This window comes from Heterodontus francisci, chromosome 31 (genome assembly GCF_036365525.1).
Source record: "Heterodontus francisci isolate sHetFra1 chromosome 31, sHetFra1.hap1, whole genome shotgun sequence".
In the NCBI taxonomy this organism is placed as follows: Eukaryota; Metazoa; Chordata; class Chondrichthyes; order Heterodontiformes; family Heterodontidae; genus Heterodontus; species Heterodontus francisci.
The window spans coordinates 35,672,958-35,694,175 of NC_090401.1; the positions used below are offsets into that span (position 1 = coordinate 35,672,958).

General features: G+C 40.3%; 1 protein-coding gene across 3 annotated transcripts in view; it reads right to left on the reverse strand.

The window, feature by feature from the left end:
- Nucleotides 1-21,218, reverse strand: part of LOC137347150 (protein argonaute-4) — a 130,794-nt gene that overhangs the window by 14,313 nt on the left and 95,263 nt on the right. Inside the window, exons 10-16 of one of the 3 annotated variants that reach the window (XM_068011299.1) lie at nt 19,653-19,781; nt 10,726-10,859; nt 10,094-10,278; nt 8,530-8,689; nt 5,479-5,569; nt 4,704-4,928; nt 2,554-2,688 (exon numbers count right to left, since the gene is read on the reverse strand). In XM_068011299.1, coding sequence (XP_067867400.1) covers nt 2,554-2,688; nt 4,704-4,928; nt 5,479-5,569; nt 8,530-8,689; nt 10,094-10,278; nt 10,726-10,859; nt 19,653-19,781 — 1,059 coding nt within the window. Of the gene's footprint in view, nt 1-2,553; nt 2,689-4,703; nt 4,929-5,478; nt 5,570-8,529; nt 8,690-10,093; nt 10,279-10,725; nt 10,899-19,598; nt 19,782-21,218 lie in introns of all 3 variants that reach the window. The other 2 variants (XM_068011298.1, XM_068011297.1) reach the window with 2 other exon arrangements.

The window sequence follows — 21,218 nt, forward strand, 5'->3', positions numbered from 1 at the left end:
ACCAGGATGTTGCCTGGTCTGGAGGGCATTAGCTATGAGGAGAGGTTGGAAAAACTCGGACTGTTTTCACTGGAACGACGGAGGTGGAGGGGCGACATGATAGAGGTTTACAAAGTTATGAGCGGCATGGACAGAGTGGATAGTCAGAAGCTTTTTCCCAGGGTGGAAGAGTCAGTTACTAGGGGAGAGAGGTTTAAGGTGCGAGGGGCAAAGTTTAGAGGGGATGTGCGAGGCAAGTCTTTTTTACACAGAGGGTGGTGAGTGCCTGGAACTTGCTGCCAGGGGAGGTGGTAGAAGCAGATACGATAGCGACGTTTAAGAGACATCTTGACAAATATATGAATAGGAAAGGAATAGAGGGATATGGGCCCCAGAAGTGCAGAAGGTGTTAGTTTCGGCAGGCATCAAGATCGGCGCAGGCTTGGAGGGCCGAATGGCCTGTTCCTGTGCTGTACTGTTCTTTGTACACAGGTACAATTCAGCAGGTTAGCCCATCAGAACAGAATAACTCCAACATGCTTAATCGTATGAGAGAAAAGTTGAAGCAACTGTAGCTACCAAGTATTCAAATTTCTTCCCTCACCTGAAGTGTAGGATAAGCATTGTCAATCTACTTCACTGCAAGCATAACTGGTTGCTTTTCAGAGAAAAAGGATAACAAATTGCATTTATACACCATCTTGAACATAAAAAGAAATCTCTCAAGGACTTCATAACTGGTGTTTCAAGAAATTTAATACCAAATCAAAGGAGGAGAGGTGACCAAAATTTTGGTCAGAGGTGGACTTAAAGGAAGGTCTTAAAGATGAGAGGGTGGTGGTGAAGAGGCCAGAATCCTTCACTTTGGATCCAAGAAAGACAAATTGTAGAAATTTGTGCAACTGTTGGAGAGACTTGGCATCCAAGTACACAAAATCACCAAAAGCTAACCAGGTACTAAAAGCAATGATAAAAGGTCAATGGAATGTTGGAAGAAGAGAGGCCAAGCTGTGACCTATTGATAGGGGACACACCACCACCACCAGATAAAGATGTTCCAGTAAGGAGAAGGTGGCAGCACCTATGCCTCGTGTCAGTCAAAGCCAGGATGTCAATGCAATCATCCACAATAAGATCATGGATGTAAGGGCCTCAGTTACAAAAGAACTGACATTCTGGAGGGAAAAGCAAAAGTGGGGCAATGATTGATACCCTGGAAGAGTCCAAGGGTGCAGTGAGCATCATGGGAAGGAGGTTCGCAAGGTTATCCCTCAGCTGGCGCATTGGGCGGGAAAGCTAGAGAGGGAAGGATTGTGTAGTTGGGATTGCTGCTTTAAGGAGGATGGATGTCTTGTAAAGGACCCTTGGGAGAATGCAAAGAGGCAATAGCTGAGGTATTATTCAAGGGGAAAATCAGCATAATTCACCTTTTAGATCAAGCATCAGCCTGCTTTGGCTGGTTCAAGTCATCCATAGTCATAGAAACTTACAGTCCAGAAGGAGGCCATTCTGCTTGTTGTGCCTGTGCTAGCTCTAAGAAACAGCCGTCAGGTCTAGTCCCACATTCCGGCCTTGTAAGTTCCTCATCCTCAAGTACCTGTCCAACTCCCTTTTAAAGTTATTTATGGAATCAACTACCAACTTTTCAGCTACAGCATTCCAGATCACAGACAGTGAATAAAATTCTCATCTCCCTTCTAGATCTCGTCAATAATTTTAAACCCAGGTGGCACATTTGCTTAGTTTTCTTTATAGGAGGCAGGTAAGCAACTGAAAAAATACAAGTTCCTCCTGGTTAAGTACCCATAGCAAAGCCCAATCCTACTATTCAACTGCAATCATATCCTCCATTTAAATCAGCTAGTCAGCCAGCCATCTCCACAGCCTTCAAGAATCATTTTTTCCTCCTCCCCATAATTACACTTAGCTAGACTAGTTTTGGTTGCATAGTATTTACAGAAACTTTTATTTATTTGTAGTCCTTTCACTTGTATAAACGACAGTACGACTACTTAATTGAGCATCATGGCATTGTTAGTGCTGTTTACAAGGGGGAGTATTGTAATTGGTGCTCAATGCATCAATGCCTTAATAGCACTGGATGCTAATAAAATGCAATTCATGCACCACCTTTTAAAAAACACATTTTATATAAAAACTGATCATTCAATAAACAAATATCAAAACCACAACAAACCAACAGTGGCAAATGCACTGAGAATCTTTATGGAAACTTAACCCGTGCTGTTTGTTTCCCTGCTCATCAGTTTTCTCCACTTCTGCCTTGAAGGCAATAATTTACACTGGGACATTTGAAAGATTAGTATCTTGTCTAACTGGTTGTTCTTCACTCATGAAGATGAGCAAGTATAAAAGGAAAATTGGCAGGCTTTGGAAGCATGGTTGTTATTCTAGCTTTACACATACAGAATGCCAACAGGGGTCATTGAACTGTGATCAGGAGAGATCAAGCTGGACACTCCAGCACCATATGGCTTAATTTCATAACTTGCAGTGCATTTACTCAGAGGAACTGTTCTGTATAGCAGCATATTTGCATACTAGGACACCTACCCTTTCACTTCTGTCGGCACAGAAGAGTCGCGTATGATGTCGTTTTTGAACGACGAGGTAGGTTATGCCAGGTCTGTAGTCCTCCTCAAGGCTAATACAGGCTTTCCGAATGGCAATAAGCTCAGGCCAGGCAACCTATATGCAGGTTTGAAGAAAAAATAAATTACACAAGGACTGAAGTTGCAGGAACATTTCCAGTTGCATTGAATATTATTTCCATGTTTTTCCATTTTTCAGCAAATCATTTATTCCCCATCCCGTCCCACAAAATTGCTGCAAATTAAAAAAAGTAGAGCACCCTTCTATGTTGACCATTCTTTTTACAGGCTAAGCAACTGCAGAAAGTCATTTGGAAGCAGAGGTACTGAAGTTCAGATGTGACCATTCCCATTTATTGAGAGATGGTTGCCACTACTCAGTGCCTCAGTGGCAAGGCCAAGGTCAGTAACTCTGGAGTCGACAACTGAATGTGTGTAATCCTATGACGGAACTGAGTCACTAGGTGAAAGGAAATAAAAGGGATAAGATTCATCCTGATAGTAACCAGCATAGGCTCAAACAGCTTGATCATAGCAAAGTACAAGTACAATGTTAAGTTTCAGCAATTTAATGACTGGAAACATTGGATGTACAGAATTCAAATGCAACATGCAAATTGGCTGTTGCATTTTCCATACAACAAAGTTTGTTTAAAATCATGAAGGGTTTACATGGAGGGATATACATGGAGTAAATAAAGCAAAACTGTTTCCAATTGCTGAAGATCAATAAATAGAGGGCAGAGATTTGAGGTGATTGGCAAAGAACCAGAGGCGACATGAGGAGTAACTCATTATGCAACAACGGTAAGGACTTTGAACACATCACCTGAAGGGTGGCGAAAATGGATTCAATAACAGCCTTCGAACAGGAATTGGATAAATACTTGAAAGAGAAAAAAAATGCAGGGATATTGGTAAAAGAACAGGGGGGCTGGGACAAATTAAATTGTCCTTTCAGGGTGCCAGCCAAGACCTGATGGGCCAAATGCCCTCTTTCTATGCTGTAATATTCAATGATTCTATGATTCACTAAGCACTTTGTCAAGCCAACTTGCTTTGTTGAATGATAATTTTCTTTATTCCACTGACTGCAGGTCTGAATTTATATATTTTTTTTTTAAAAAGAAATTTTAAAAACTCAAAATATGACTTTTCTAGCAGCTTAAGATGGCCACCTAATTTGCAACACTGCAACCTACATTTCAAGGTCTGTGAGGAAGGAGATGAAATGTCTGCTTATTCCAGCAAGAACCAAACCCAGGAAGTTTAAGGGAACTGCCTGTTCTTTTAACAAGAAGAAATACTGCTAATTACTATGCTTGAATCACTGAGTGACTGCCATGTGACAAGCCCCTCCCATCTGTGGTTTTAAGCTTGTGTTTCTCTGCAGCAGCGAGGAAAAGCAGCTGGACTCTGACATGTGCAGACCCAAGTGGGGGTCTCTTTCTCTCTCTCCATTGCAGCTTGCAAGCTTCAACACCTGCCCATTTTCTGACCACCTTTGCATACTCCAGCTACAATAAGTAAGACCATTGGAGGAAATAATCTGCATTGCTGCCTGTAAGAGACCCACCGAACCAGTCATCTACCTCTTCAAACTAAAAGCCTCAGGACCACTGAATTCATCTAGAAGTCAGCCAAATCACCAAACTCCACAGGCTGTATAGCCCTTTATCTATGTACTTTAATTCAACCAATCTATCTTTCCCCACTCTGTAACCTATTTGTGTATGTGTAAACCGAGAGAGAGAGAGAGAGAGAGAGAGAGAGAGAGAGAGAGAGAGAGAGAGAGAGAGAGAGAGAGAGAGAGAGAGAGAGAGAGAGAGAGGGAGGGGGAGGAGGAGAGAGTGAGTGAGGTGAGTAAAGTTTATTATTTTCATTAGTTCGGTTTAGGTACAATAACGTTAAACTTGGTTAAACTCAAGAAAACCTGTCCGATTTGTTCATGATATGATCATAACAAGAACCAAATACCTACTGATTTGGCCAGTACATCCACATTCAGAAAGAATTAAACCTGTTGTAGTCAAACAAGCAGAGGGAAAAGATGGAAGCCCTTTGACCCCTCCTCACTTGACTGTAACAACATCAACAACCAAAGACACAAACCTGTTTCATTTGTCCTTCAGAAACTCCACCTCTGTAGTAGATAATGCGTGTTGGCTTGAAGCGGGTTGATTTGTAAAACTGAATAAGGAGTTCACGCACCATGTTGGACAAATCCTGGATCACCTCTTGACTGAACAGGAGGTCCTGAGAAGTTTCTTGTCTGGATGTCTGCACACGTACTGTTGCACAATATCTGCTGGGATGTCCATCCATACTGCCAACCACCTAGAAAACAAGCTAAAATCTAAATATTTACATTTAACTGTAGTTTTTTTTGTGGGTATAATTGGATCAATCGGATGCCACAGCTTCAGAAGCAACTGTGGAGGGGGCGTCTTTCTTTGAATGTTTAGACAGAAGATATGGAATTGAACACATGAAACATAACTGCTGCCCATTAATCCAGTTTGAAAACCTGCCCAAAGTATGGCATGTTCTTGAGCCACAAAATGTACTGTTTCTTCCATTTTCTATGTTAATGCTCTTTGCCTGATATCATGCAGATTCTATGGCCATTTTTCCTAGGAGCCCAGATAGTTGTCAGTAGGCAATTTGACCCAAGTTTTCTGCTTGCAACACATTTTTCAGCCAGATAGTGCTCTGGCTGATTTTTCTCTTCTGCCCTGGGGTATTAAATTCAAATTGAGAGCTTCGACCACTGTCCAGATAACTTCAATATTTTGTCTGCACACTTGCACTCCCACACTGTTTTTAGGTTAATTAGCTTTTCAGCATTGACAGGAATTGTTCTCTAATGCAACATTGAACAACTTACAGCTGCAATGGAGGGTTTCTTTCCGTCTCCAGCTGGCGGGTGTGTGACATCAGCTCCCAAGAAGATGACAGGCTGCTGGAACACAGATGGCCTGCATACAACAAAAATCTCCATATTTTTAAAAGTGCAATACTAGGGTTCAAAATTATAATACGCAACTGATCAACCAAGGTAAACAATTGTAGTTTAAGTGAATCCTCAAGTCATTATTAAATAAGTTCCCTACCCTGATTAAAAATGGAGTCATTAAATCTCCATCAGAAGAACGCAGTAGGCAGAATGATCACCCTGAAATTAGCATTGAATGCTGAAGCTGTAAGCGATCTTTGCTTTAGGTTTTAATGTTGACATTAATGTACTGATATTGCAGTGTTAATAACCTGTAGGAAATTGTTGGCATTAGGAGTTCTTTTCCTCCCAGCATGGTAGTCAAGATGAAGAGAACAAAAGGGAAAGAAAATCTGAACAGCCATGCAGCATCAAGAAGCACTACTGTGTAAATTACAATCTTGCATCAATAACATACTTTATATTTAATTGTACTTTTATTAAATGACTCAGGTATGTAGATTGCAGACGTACAAATAGAGGTTGTCTGCATTCCGAAGGAAAGTTCTTTCTGTTCTAATGTGATAAATTACTGTTGTTCTACACCAGCTTTACAAGAAATGTACCATGGAAGCATGTGGCTTAGGTGTGGAAACTCTTCCCCTTTCTGCTCGGCCTACCAAGAGAGCCTAGAAGAAGCTTGGACCTTATGATTTTTTTATTCATTCATGGGATGTAGGCGTCACTGGCCAGGCCAGCATTTATTGCCTATCCCTAATTGCCCTTGAGAAGGTGGTGGTGAGCTGCCTTCTTGAACCACTGCAGTCCATGTGGGGTAGATACACCCACAGTTCTGTTAGGAAGGGAGGTTCCAGGATTTTGACCCAGCTACAGTGAAGGAACGGCGATATAGTTCCAAGTCAGGATGGTGTGTGACTTGGAGGAGAACTTGCAGGTGGTGGTGTTCCCATGTATTTGCTGCCCTTGTCCTTCTACCTTCTTGGTAGAGGTCGCGGGTTTGGAAAGTGCTGTCTAAGGAGCCTTGGTGCATTGCTGCAGTGCATCTTGTAGATGGTACACACTGCTGCCACTGTGTGTCGGTGGTGGAGGGAGTGAATGTTTGTAGATAGGGTGCCAATCAAGCGGGCTGCTTTGTCCTGGATGGTGTCGAGCTTCTTGAGTGTTATTGGAGCTGCACCCATCCAGGCAAGTGGAGAGTATTCCATCACACTCTGACTTGTGCCTTGTAGATGGTGGACAGGCTTTGGGGAGTCAGGAGGTATGAATATACTTCTTGCTGCCACTTAATAATTCATATTCCATCCCTAACCAAGCTGTTCTAGTACAGGTACAACACTGGCATCTCCTCAACTAAGTGGAAAATTGCCGAGGTGAGTCACTTCCACAAAAAGCAGGACAAACCTAATCCGACCAATTACTGCCCCATCAGCCTACTCTCGATCACAAGCAAAGTCTTGTCGACAACACCTATCTAGCGACACCTACTCAGCAATAACCTATTCATAAATGCTCAGTTTGGGTTCCTCCAAAACCACTCAGATCTAGACCTCATTACAGCCTTGGTCCAAACATGGACAAAAGAGCTAAATTTCACAGATGAGGTGAGTGATTGCCCTTGACCAAGTGTGACATTAAGAAGCCCTAGTAAAACTGAAGTCATTGGGAATCGGGGAGACTCTCCACTGCCTGCAGTCATACCTAGCACAAAGGCAGATGGTTGTGGCTGTTGGAGACCAATCATCTCAGCCCCAGGACATCACTGCAGAAGTTCTTCAGGGCAGTGTCCTAGGACCAACCATCTTCAGCTGCTTCATCAATGACCTTCCCTCCAATGCAAGTTCAGAGTTGGGATGTTTGCACAGTGTTCAGTCCTATCTGTAACTTCTCAGATAATAAAGCAGTCTATGCCTGCGTGCAGCAAGATCTGAACAGCATTCAAACTTGGGCTGACAAGTGCCAGACATAGACTATCTTCAATCGAGAATCTAACCACCTCCCCATGACATTCGGCTGAATTTCCCCACCATCAGCATCCTTGGGGTGGGGGGTGTCATTATTTACCAGAAACCTAACTGGACCAGCCACATAAATACTGTGGCTACAAGAGCCGGTCATAGGCTGGGAATACTGTGGTAACTCACTTCCTGACTACCCAAATCCTGTCTACCATCTACAAGGCAAGTCAGGAGCATGATGGAATATTCCCTATTTGCCTGGATGAGTGCAGCTCCAATAACATTCAAACTCAACATTATCCAAGACAAAGCAGCCCGCTTGATCAGCACTCATCCACCAACTTAAACCCTTGCAAAGTGGCAGCAGTGTACACCATATACAAGATGCACTGCAGCAACTTGACAAGACTCCGTCAATAGCACCTTCCAAACCTGTGACCTCTACCACTTAAAAGAACAAGGGCAGCAAGTATATGGGACCACCACTACCTGCAAGCTTCCCTCCAAGTCACACACCATCCCGACTTGGAACTATATTGCCGTTCCTTCACTGTCGCTGGGTCAAAATCCTAGAACTCCCATAGCAGCACTGTGGGTGTACTTAGACCACAAGGACAGCAACAGTTCAAAAAGCCAACTCTGCCACCTGCAAGGTGAATTTGAGATGGGCAATAAATGCTGGCCTTGCCAGTGATCCCCACATCCCATAAACAAATATCCTGCCAGCACACATCATGCAACAGCTAATGAGTGTGTCTGAAATGTAGAATCCTCCACAGTTGTCCTGCCCAGCATTCTTTTCTCAAAAAATATAATGGGGAAAAAAAAGGAGGTTAGTTGATCATCCCACTCACTGGCATTTGAGACATGCTTTTGACCTAAAACTGCCTCCAAGTCACAGCACTTCAAAAGTAGTGCATGGAAAACACATTATAACTTACGGTATAATGCAAATAGATTACATAAAGTATTGACAATTGCATAATTGGTAAAATGCAAAATTGAATTTACTGGAGACAGAACTCACCGCTGATGAGGTACAAGGACATTATTGATGCCACCAAGTTTTGCATTGATCTTTAAGCAGAGATTCGATAATGTCTGTGGGGAGGTTTTGACTACATTTTTCACCTGAACACATTGTGTTGCCATTCCCAATAGTGTGTCACCCACACGTTTCACTTCAGCTAGAAAACAGAAATGCAAGTTTAAAAAAAAACTTCTAGAACGAACGTACAACTTGTTAGATTCCCAAACAGGAAAGACAAACTGGAATTCTGCTCCTGGTGATATGAACATTTCTGAAAACTATATTCAAAGAAATCATCCAAATTATTTATCTTTTTAATAGCTCTTCAGAATGAATATATTTTTGCTAGGAATTTTCACATTAGAATATTCAATATTAAAGTTACAAGTAGATTTATAGCTTCTCATTTCACCAAGATTTTTGTTAGAGTGTGACTACCTTGCACTCAGGGTTACGGAATGATCCAGCAGAGAAGAGTTTCAGAAAGATCAATATCCCCCTCTATGAAGCAGGGGAGACGGTGGCGTAGTGGTAATGTCATTAGACTAGTAATTCAGAGGCCTGGGCCTAATGCCCTGGGGACACAGGCTCAAATCCCATGGCAGCTGGCAGAATTTAAATTCAATTAATTAAAAATCTGGAATTGTAAGCTGAAACTTTCATTGATTCTCATAAAAACCCATCTGGTTCATAATGTCCTTTAGGGAAGGAAATCTGCTGTCCTTACCTGGTCTGGCCTACGTGTGACTCCAGACCCACAGCAATCTGGTTGACTCTTAAGTGCCCTCTGAAATGGCCTAGAAAGCCACTCAGTTCAAGGGCAATTAGGGATGGGCAATAAATGCTGACCTTGCCAGCAACGCCCACATCCCAAGAAGGACCATAGTTAAAAATGGTCCATTATAAGAAATAGCTAGTCCAGTAATAAAAGATTAAAGTAACTGGGTCTTCAACCTGTAAATAAATACAGAAATTCTGAATTTCAAGTACAATGTGATTTTACATTACCATTTATATTTTTCAAATTTCTCTTAGTACCCGCTCTCCTAATAGCTGGCACAAGAGTCAGCCAACAACCTGGCACCAGACTTCTGCCAGAACAGTTTTTACTTGGCTTGCAGGAGGTATGATGTGGCACCTGATGTACTCCATTCTTTCCATTTTCCTTCTGTGAGGACTTTTTCCCCTTGCTACCCATTTCTTCCAAATGCACCTAAGATAGGAAACTCATGGTATGGAGTATTTTCAAATGTGAGTTCACACTCCCACTCCATCATCTGTGCCACAACTAAAAGTTAGGGTACCTTAAATTATTTCCCAGAAGTGCACTCCATAAATTAACACGAAGACAATTGCTAGCTTGGCATTTAGAAGAACCCAAAGATCCAGAAATTTGAATTTTGATTTGGACTAGCAGATTCTTTCAGTATTTACACTGCAGCTGCTAAGAAGGGAATTTCTTTTATTTTGTCCTCATTAGCATCCAAGAGCAGACCTAAAGTGCAAACCTAGGGAAATTACATAACAAAAATATATATACACATTTTTTTTTTTTACATACCATATACAGGAGTTTTCCCAGGCAGGATGACCACAATCAACTGCAGACCAACATAAGTCATCTTCAAGTGCTTAAACATGGGTTCAACACTGTCTGCACCTTGTGCATATTTACAAAAACATGGTTGTCCCTGAATAGGCATCCCAGCATCTTTTGAAATCTTGCGCAGCTGGTCAGTAAAATTCCTGGAGATGAGAAATAGCAAAAACCAAGGAACATAATTGTAAGTTATTTATTTGGTGCTCTGCATCTGCACTCAAATGAGACAAGTTAAAGTTGCATAGAACAAGAGCATCCACTCCCACAAGTTCCCAGTAATTGGTGATTGAGTTTCAACCAGTTTCAATTTGGATGCCATTCCCATCGCCGTCAAGTATTTGGCACAGTAACACAAGAATTCTAAAAGACAGAACATTTATCTCAAAGTTAAATAAATAATGTAAACAATAGAAGGACAATATTTATTACAGGCGTATTTTCAATTGCATAATCCAATTATGCAAACTAGAAAAAAAAATCTAGAGTTGAAAGAAAACAGCTAATCTAGATTCAGAAGAAAACTTCCATCTCAATTTTTGACATTAGTACTTTCCAGGAAACATAGAAGCAAAACCACTTGACAGGATGCTTACTTTAGGACTTCCTCCCGGCACTGTTTCTGTGGTGCAAAGCAGGCAACTGCCCAGACTTTGATCTCAATGCCAGCATAGAATTGTTTGCCTCTCATGTCCCACACCCCCTGGTTTGGGGTAGCGACAGTCTTATTCTGAAATAAATGCACAGGGTAGGGAAGGTGAAAAGAAACCTGTTAAAGACAGACAGACAATCAACAATTACATCTTTTAGTAAGTTATTGCTTTTGTTTCTTTGCACTATTCCCACTCTGAACTGCAAAGTCTTAATGGAAACCCACATCCAAAGATGTGGGATCAAGAGGCTCGAATCACTCATTCAATTATCCAGAATTGTGGGTATAGCTAAATATCTGTAGCAGTCAACATAACATGACTTCCAACAGGAATAGTCACAATTGCTTCCTTACTTATTTTTGGAGTGCCGTAATGAGCGCAAAGAAGCAAATTTAAACTATGCTTGAAACCAAGTCCACAGGCATTAGACTGAACACCACAATAACAGGGTACCCATTCCCAAAATCCTGAGAGACGATGCAAGGTTTTGAGCATATTCCTAGTTGCTTTCCAGTAGAAAGTAGGATCTGTGCAAAAAAACGGGGACAAAATTAGCTAGATTTAAACAGGATTTAATTCCTTTTCGAAAAATGGTAACATCTTAAATATAAATTGTTGCAAACACTTCCAAATGAATATACTAATCCTGCAAATGAATTGATCAGAACATAAACACTAGGATCTCTGCAACAAACCCAATTTGGCCAAACAATTTTACAGCAAGTCCTGGGTAACAAAGGTGAATTACCCACTTTAGTGGAATAATCCTCATTCTTCAAATAAAATTACCCTCCACCTACCATGGGATAAAAGCATTCAAATTCAAACATGAATTTAAAAAAAAATCCAGAGGATGCAGTCCCTTTGAGGCTTTAGCTGGAATCTATACAACTTCCCTTTCCCATGTGCTATAACTGCAACCCCACATGGCCATCATCAGTTCTTTGGATCAGAAGCAATGCAAGGATAAGCAGTGAAATTCCAGTGTCCCATTCCCCTAAGCAGGGGAGATTTTTCTTCTGACAGCTGGCAAAGAATTCAGCAATGTTAAGAATGATTAATAAAAACAGGCTTACGAACTACAAAAGTAGTTTACCAATTGCAAATACGAATATTAACATTTTTAAACCAGCAAGAACAAATACACTGGGAAGCACAAAGACAGAAGAGTACAGAGATGGTCTCCAGAGGATGCAGAATTTATTTAACAGTCAACTTCATTTGATCATTTTCACCTCCCAAAAAGTGTTTCTATCCCACTGGTTAATCTTCACTTACTATGGACAACGTCAACAGAATTATCTTTCAAAGAAAAAAGTTTAAGATTAAAGATATTGACAAACACCAGTAAACAAACTGCAAATCCACTGGTCAAGATTAAATTACTGTGTCTCCCTCTTACATCCAAAACTACTAACCATCGTAAATTGACTCAACTGCTAATTGCTTCAGTTTGCGGAATCAACTCAAACCTGCTTCTTTACAGCTCTCGTGTACTTTCTGCACCAGCAAACAATAGTGCAGGATACAGTTAACATGCCATGCATAGCTGTGGCCAAAGTCCTATACCATACATTTGAACAGCAAGTCTATTTTTCTTAGTCTCTAGGTTCTAACTACATTGTAGGAGAGAGCCCATGTCGACCTGTGGAACCCAAGTCTCTGAGAACTTATAAAGTCAAAGAAGATTAGAAAGAAAGCAAACTTTGTAAAAGCATACCAACTGTCCTTGCCTATTCCTTCACTAGTGCTGCCATTTCTCTTCTCATTCACCATCAAAAGAAACTCAATACAAGCGTTTGGAATATTAACACCACAAGATATAATTATCACCAAGAACAGATATTCTGGATCCACTGTTAACATAAGAAAAATAAGAGCAGGAGTAGACCACACTGCTTGTGAGTCTGCTCCACCATTCAATAAGAACTTGGCTGCTGATCTACCGAAAATCCACTTTCCCATCCAATCCCCATAGCACCCAAAAAAGTCCATCAATCTCTTGAACATAATCAATGAATGAACATCAATTGCCCTCTGAGGATAGAGAATTCCAAAAACACTCAACCATACAAGTGAAAATTTTTTCATCTCCGTCCTAAATGACCGACCCCATATCCTGAAATGATGCCGTCTAGTTCTAGACTCTCAAGCTGGGGGAAAATAGCTGCTCAGCATTTACAGTCAAGCCTTCAAAAAAGTTATACATTTCAATGAGATGACCTCATTTTTCTAAACTCCAGAGAAAATAGGCCCATTCTACTCAAATCTCTCCTCGTATGATAATTCTCTAATCCCAGCAATCTAGTGAATTGTTGTTGAACCTCCTCTAGAGGAAAGTATGTCCTTCCTTAGGCAAGGAGACCAAAACTGTACTCAGTACTCCAGGTGTGCTTTCACCAAAGCAGCAATACTTCCTTACTTGTGATAGGTCAAATGGCCTTCTGTGCCATAAATGACTTGGACTAGTACTCCAAACCCATTGCAATATAAGCTAACATTTCCCTTCCTAATTGTGTGTTGTATATGCACGTTAACTTTGTGATATGTCGACAAGGACATCCAAATCCCAATATTTACTAGTCTCTCACTCTTGTTAAAAAGAAATTCTGCTTTTCTATTCTTACCAAAGTGGATAATTTCACATTCCTCCACATTATACTCCACTGCCACCTTCTTGGTTGCTCACTTAACTGGTCTACATCCTTTCGCAGACTCCATGTTCTCCTCACCGCATCTTAAGCAAACTTGGATTTATAATGACACTCAGTCCTCTCATTTAAGTCATTGATATAGATTGTAAAGAGCTCGGAGGCTCAAGCATAATCCTGTAGCACCCCACTAGTTACAACGCGCCAACCCAAAAATAATGCACTTATTCCTCGGTTTTCTGCCCGTTAACCAATGCTCAACCCAAGCTAATATGGTACACCTAATTCCATGAGCCCTAATCTTGTGAAGCACTTTACTGGATGTTTTTTTGAAAAGCCAAAAACACTACATCCACTGGTTTCCCCTTCATGCACCCTGTAAGTTAGTTTAAAAACTAAGACTTGCCAAACATGATTTCCCTTTCATAAAAGGGCGTTGATTCTGCCTAATGACATGATTTTCTAGCTGCCCTCTTACCACGTTCCTCATAAGAATCCAGGATTTTTTTGACTACTGATCTCAGGCTAACTGTTCTATAGTTTCCATTTTCTCTTTCCCTCCTTGAATAGCGAGGTGTCAAGAACACATGCTATGCCAAATGATGATTTTTAATTCATCAGTTGGAAACCTACATTAAAAACTTAAAAAGGAAAGCGGGAATCTTACATTTAACTTTTTTTTTTAAAACTGGCAGCACAAATGGCCACCACAATTTGCATCAAAATACCTCACCTTCCAGGACGTTGAATTGGAAACGCATATGTAACAAGACTCCCATCCAGGACAATGGCTTGGATAGCTGAGTAGATTATTCAGCATCACCCTCATTAGCAGGACATTCAAAGCCATCTTGGAGCATTCACTGGTGGAGATGTACCTCCAGGAATAAACATGGACAATAAAATCTGAGGAATTTGTGTTTTAGACTTTGGACCTCATTTTTAAAAAAAGGTACCAAGAGAACCACGTGACAGACTCCCCAGTCTATGTAAAACTTGGGAGTTTTTGTTACACACAGCAGACAAGCTTTTGAGAGCCAACCGGTGCAAAACTCCAGTGGGGCTGACTCTGCCTGTCTTTCTCCCTCTCTCTCTCTCTCTCTCTCTCCTGGTAACATCGCAAGTTTGAAGTTTGTCTACCTGCAGAACATCCAAGTCTACCATTGCTACAGACACCAACCCTGGTGGAGAAAGCCACCTACAAATTGCTGTCTCCAAGAAAACCCTGAACCAGGGGAACCAGCTGCAAGTGCACTTTTACCAGCCAGAGACTTCGGAACCACAAATTCAGCCAAAAGACAACTGAGTTACCAGGCCCCATAGACTATTATTTTTACTTGTTCTGGACTCTAATCCAACCTAAACTATTCTTCTTCACTCTCACCTATTTGTGTATGTGTGAAAGTAGGAGTGTAATTTTATTATTTTACTTAGATTGGGTTTAGATTTTAAAAGTGCAATAAAACTAACCTCTTTGTTTAAACTCAAGAAAACCTGTTCAATTGGTTCTTCTATGATCATAGCACATAAAGGGTTAAACACTCACTGAATTGGTAGGCATATTCACTGTTTAAAAGAAATAAATTCTGTTGCAGTCAAACAAGGAGGAACAAGATGGGAACCTTTTGACCACTCCTCACCTGATCGCAACTGAGGTTACATCTGTTACCTTCTAATCCATGGGGGCCATTCTAGAATCTAGAGAATGCTGAAAGATCAAAACCAATGGATCCACTATCTCTGCAGTTACCTCTTAAAACCCTAGGATGCAAGCCATCCGGTGCAGGGGATGTGTAGACTTATAGTCCCATTAATTTGTCCAGTACTTGTTCTTTAGCAATATTGATTACTTTAAGTTCCTCACTCTCATTCAACTGCAGTTTATTTTCAGAATGCTTTGTCTTTTACCATAAAGACATAAAATATTTGCTTAACATCCATGCAATTTCCTTATTTCCCATTATAATTTCTCCTGGCTCTGCCTCTATGAAGCCCACATTTACATTTGCTACTCTCTTTTTTTACATAATTGAAATGTTGCAGGGACTAGAAACAGAAAATAATCAACAGAAGGGTTTTTAAAACATTTGGGTGCAGCTCGCGGACAAGTGCATTTTATTTACTTATTGGCGCAATATTGAAATATTTATTGGAATAATTCGGAGTCAACTCAAATTCTAGAAGAGAATTACAAAAGGTTTTGGCAAAGGAATCTTTAAATTAAGCAAGTCAACCTCTCCCTTTAAGGAAACTCAGAGGCCATCACCTCATGAGCATCAGCTTCATCAGAAACAGATACAATCGATCAAACTGAGTGATGCCAAAGCAGAGAAGGGCCAGAAAAGGCTTTTTTTTTAAAGCAGAAAATGACTTGGATTAATAGCATTATGGCAAGCCACAAGCATCATTCTACCTCTCAGCAGTGCACCCGAAGACCAAGTGCAGAATCACACAGAAAGCAGCCATTTTGGCCCATTGTGTCAACTCTTTGAAAGAGCTATTCAATTAATTGCACTCCCTTGCTTTTCCCCCATAGTCCTGCAAATTTTCAAGTATACATCTGTCTAGGGGTGCCTCTCAGCCTTCACCTGGTCTTACCATAACAGGGCTTAATTTTAAACAGTGTTTTTAAGCTCCCCCTTGGTGAATCCTTGTTCACCACTTTCCCAATTAGAAGGCAAATAAACCAGCACAAACAGGCTTTCTTAGGTTTAAAGAAATGTTGAAATTTATTAAACTGAACTTCTAATTCGGTTAACGCCTACGGATACACGACGCGCCCCAAGCTAGCATGCATACCCGACCCACACATGCAAAGAGAGACAAAAAAAGAAAAATAAAGTGGAAAAATTTGAGGCAATATCTGAAGAGCTTTTGTTACGGTTCTTCGAGCTCATTGTAGAGTCCTTGATTGTAGGTAGATCTTGCTTTTCATTGGGGCCCAGTATTCTTCTTAAACCTTGTTCGCTGTAGGAGACTTGTGTCTCTTGGGGGTTCATGTGTCTTCAGTGGATTCAGAGACTTGAGAAAGAGATGGGAGCAGACAGGAGAGATGTTCTCAGTCCAGGAGCCAAATACTCTGCCTTCAAACGCTCTGTGGCCAGTTCAAAAGAAAACCCTGGACAAACAGCCAGGTAGTCATGTGACTAGCTGGTCTAAGCAGTCCTGGCCCTTGTGGATTGTATCCTCCTTAGCAGGCCCTGGAATGCGTTTCCTCACCTTTGATGTCTGTTAGTATGTAAATGTTTTTTTTCCAGCCACAGCTGATCTGTTTAACAAGTCATTTCCTCGCTCCAACAGTCGTTAAAAAAATCAATGTTCATGACAAAATTGATGTGCCTTATTCTTGGCAGGTGGGGGCCTAGCATGACAACATCCAACACCCTCGGAAAGGTATAACAATCAGGTCCCACCATCCTTTTGGGCAGTGCAGTCAAGACCATAATTTTCCGCATAACGAACTTCTCATTCATCCCAGGAAATATTGACAATTATTTTAAATTTGCATACTCTGGTTGCTGAATCTTCTGCCAACAGAAACAGTTTTGTTCCATCTAAATACTAATAATTTTGAACACTTCTACTTCATCCTCTCCTTAGCTCTCAGGGTTAGCTCAGTTGGTTACAGCATAGTGCTGATAAGGCCAAGGTTGCAGGTTCAGTCAGTCAGTTTTGGACAACTACAATCTCACTGAAATACAAAATTCTTAAAGGGTTTGACCGAATAGATGCTAATGTCATTTCTTCTGGCTAGAGAGTCTAGAACTAAGGGTCATAGTCTTAGGATTAAGGAGTCGGCCATTTTAGAATAGGAAAAATCTCAGAGGGTTGTGAATCTTTGGTATTGTCGACCAGAAAAGGCTGTGGAGGCTCACTGATTAACATATTAAAGATTTAAATTAGTAGATTTTTCGATACAAAGGGAATCAAGGGATATGGAGATAGAACTGGAAAGTGACATGAGGTAGAGCAGCCATGGTCTTACTGAATGGTGAAGCAGGCCCGAGAGGGCCACATGGCCTAATACTGCTCCAATTTATGTCCTTACCTTTCTGTGCTCCAAGGAGAATTCCAGATTCCTTAGCCCCCCCACTCACCATAAAGAAAGCCCCTCATTGTTGGCATCATTCTATTAAACCCATTAGAGAAAATATTTATGAATTGTATGCAACAGAAACAATTGAACAAATATTTTTAGGTCTGTTGTTCTACAAGGAAGGATGCTTTATCATAATTTCTTTAACTACTTTTCACAAGTTCACTTCTAGACCAGAAAGTGGGTGCTTCATTCATGACTGGTCCCTTGGATGAGTTCACTGCCTTCCAAGCAGAGAGAAATGTCAGCCATAGGTCTGCAACAGATGCGCATATCAAGATGCAGGCAATATGTTAATACATCATTACATTTAAAGAATTTTGTGTAACAAAAAAAAAACTCAAGTGTATTCAAACAAGACAGATTAATTGGGGAATTCCTGCAGAATTGAGCACTCAAGTAACCTTCTATGGCTGGATTTCATTTAGCAGTGCTAATTTACTGACAAAGACAAATTTCAAAAGAAAAGACTCCGCCAGATGCAAAGTACATTTAATGCTTTTTGTCCAGTTTCTCACTGCAGAAGCCAGAGAAAGAGTTGATCATCTAGCTTGTGTTTCTCATACCAGCACGACCTTGGATTCAGACACTAAACAGAAACTACTCCAGCATTCTCTGGAAGCTCTGACAGAATGAAAATTTATAGCTCATGACAGAACAATGACATCACACATAACTAAACACAAAACAGAATTTCCAACTATTTACAGAAATTAGAATCTAGGGCTGTGTGTTTAATTGAAACACATTTTGCAAACCTACCAGAAACGGTCATAAAAATTCCAATGGCTGAAACCCATCTGATCTTAAAAGAAAACAAGACTATGCACATGTGGGAAGCAATGCACCAGCAACTGGTGCAGAGAGTAAAGATGGCCACAGGGGTAGGGCAGTTAAAAGGTCAATGCTTTTAACTGGGCTCTGGAAAAATGAGTTTTTGTATGCAATAACCTCTGCAATTTGTTTATTGCCCACCTAACCTATGGTACATGGAGGGCAACGCAAGAATGAGAAATGAAGAGAACCAAAGAAATCCATCAAGCACTTCACTTTTATATATACATACAGGAATGAGTGAAATCTGCAATCTTGTTGAGTCCTGAAGTTACAGCTATTTTGAATGATTTACAGTTTGCAATGTATGCCTGAGCACAACAGGAACACAACTGAAGCAGCTTGTTTGGTTCCAGTTGCTACCAGGGAGAAACACTGCATAATTCAGCATCTGTATCTAGTTGCTTGAGCAAAACTGCCATCTCTATACTGTAAATTTGTTTTTAGGAGGGTATTACATCAGAGGAATACTCTAATTTAGAAAAACGCTACCTAGAATGATACTGAGTGCTAAAAAAGCAGCTTCCAATTGTGGGATCAGAATTAAATTTGCAGCAGGACTGCTAGAAATTTTATTTCCACATGTAAAATTGAAAAAACAGACCCCTTTAATCCACTGAGAGTTGACAGATCTTACATTTTTAAACTGAGGTGGAAAAAGGAAAATATTTCAAAACTGAAACTCGATTCTACTGTACATTGCGAGTAAAACAAGTTTCCCTCGGAGCATTTTGAGAGGTTCAACGTAAAATTAACTTGTTAAAACCAGCTCCAATTGTCAATATAACTTCTCTCTCAATGCGCATAACCACCCCATTTCCTGGAGAAAAAGAAATTGATTAAACCATCATTATGCATAGTGTTGTAGAACTCTAAACCAATGTAAACAGCTCCAAGTTTCTGTTTGGACACAAATTAGTTATATCTTCAAAGCAATTAATAAAACTAGTTCATAGAAAATACTTTACAGGAAAAATTTTAGCACCATTACTTTCTCTCCTCAGCCATAATCTCCATATTCCCCCCCACCCCATGAGGAAGATTAGGAAAGTTAAGTGCAACATGAAATCTATTTTGGACAGTACTTTGGACACTGTCAAATATAGCAGAGCAGCAGTTTCCAGAAGAAGAATTTTAACTTGCCAGAATTAACAGTTGCTGGTAAATACTTTTGCTTAAATAGTTTTGCTGTATAGCTCATACATATTGCATAGCAGTGTGCTATAATCACTTACTTCAAGTCCTGTGCATTCACAATTCCAGCTGCTTCCGTCCAACATCAGACTTACCCTGCCTCCATACTGGAGCATCGGTGCAGGCAGCACTCGACCTGTAACCTCAGTCATTTCATTATGAACGACAATACCAAACTCCTTTAGATATGGATCTGGCCCGCCAATCATACTGTTACTCTTCACCTTTTTAAAAAAAATAAATAAATATACTGAATGCAAAAAAGTTATTTTAAACCATACCTAGTAATGAACAGGACTTAACGGCAACCATTTACAGGAGAATAGCATGTGTGCTTCATGCCATTTGAACAATTAGACAAAGAAATGGTAGCTCAGCAGGGTTAAGTAGCACAGTGACAGTTTATTGCAGCCCAGTAGCCTTCATGAGGCTCAGTTACAGACATCATGGCAGCAATATGCAATCCAATTACATGGAATAGAGACAAGTGACCAAAGGAAATATATATTGGGTACATTTTTTGATCTTGCACAACAAAGTGTTGATGTGCAACATCTCAGAAATACATTTATTCCATTTTAGCAAATCTGGGTCACAAGTCATTTTTCTGAGTTTTGCTTGGCAGGACTGTGTTTTGCAGAGCAAGAGGAAGTTTATCACAATTGGGGATACAAGCAAATTATAACATTGGAGATTCAATACTACCAGCCGTTTCTCAGCAGTCAAGTTTAGTCCAGCGCAGGTGCAAGAGTGCTAAATTGGCTAACTTTTTTTAGATTCTTACTCCAAGATGGTCATTTTGTATACCCAAACAAGAAAGGCCCCTTTTATATATATATATGTTTCAATGAGAAATGCGAGCAACACTTAACTTTGATGAAAGACCCAAACAAATAAAAATGCGTAAATAGAAAACGCACAATTTTCTAAAATGTAGACTTGTGTTTTAGTCCCTGAATGGACACACAGAGCTGTTAGTTAAATTGAGTAATTTTCAATTCCAGGAGTTCGACATTAAGCAATTCAGAAAGATACACCTTCCATATTTTCTGTTCATTTGTATGTGCAGTGGTAATGCTTCACTTAAATCTTATCTACTAGATAAGAACTGCTTCCCCTTCAAGTAGAAGGTCAAAGCAGAATCCTAATTTTTCTTTTTGTGAAAAAAAGTTTAATTTTCCCCCTCCCAATTTTTTTTTTTATAAACAGGGTATGATTTCTCAGATGCTGGAAGACCTCCAGAAGAATTATCATTTTGACTATGTACTGATGTGAATGCATCATAGCAGAGGTAAGTGCTGTTCTCAACCCTGGCCAGATACACTCTTTCCAACAGAAATCACTAAATAGTAGCAGGAATCTTGAATGATCTTTTTCTTCTTGCCTAACTCAATCACTTGGGGCAAAATATCCCAACCATTGCCCAAATAGAGATTCGTTAATTCACAGACCAGGAATCCAAACAAAACAACTCTAATATAAAAGCAAATACATGAAAAGGTCACAGACCAGAAACGTTGATTCTGTTTCTCACTCCACCGATGCTGCCTGACCTGCTAAGTATTTCCAGCACTTTGTTTTTATTTAAAACAACTCTCTGGTCTGCTTGCTGTAGTGTCAAACATCGTCCTTCAAATTTAATTGGTCAAAAAAGATGAGTT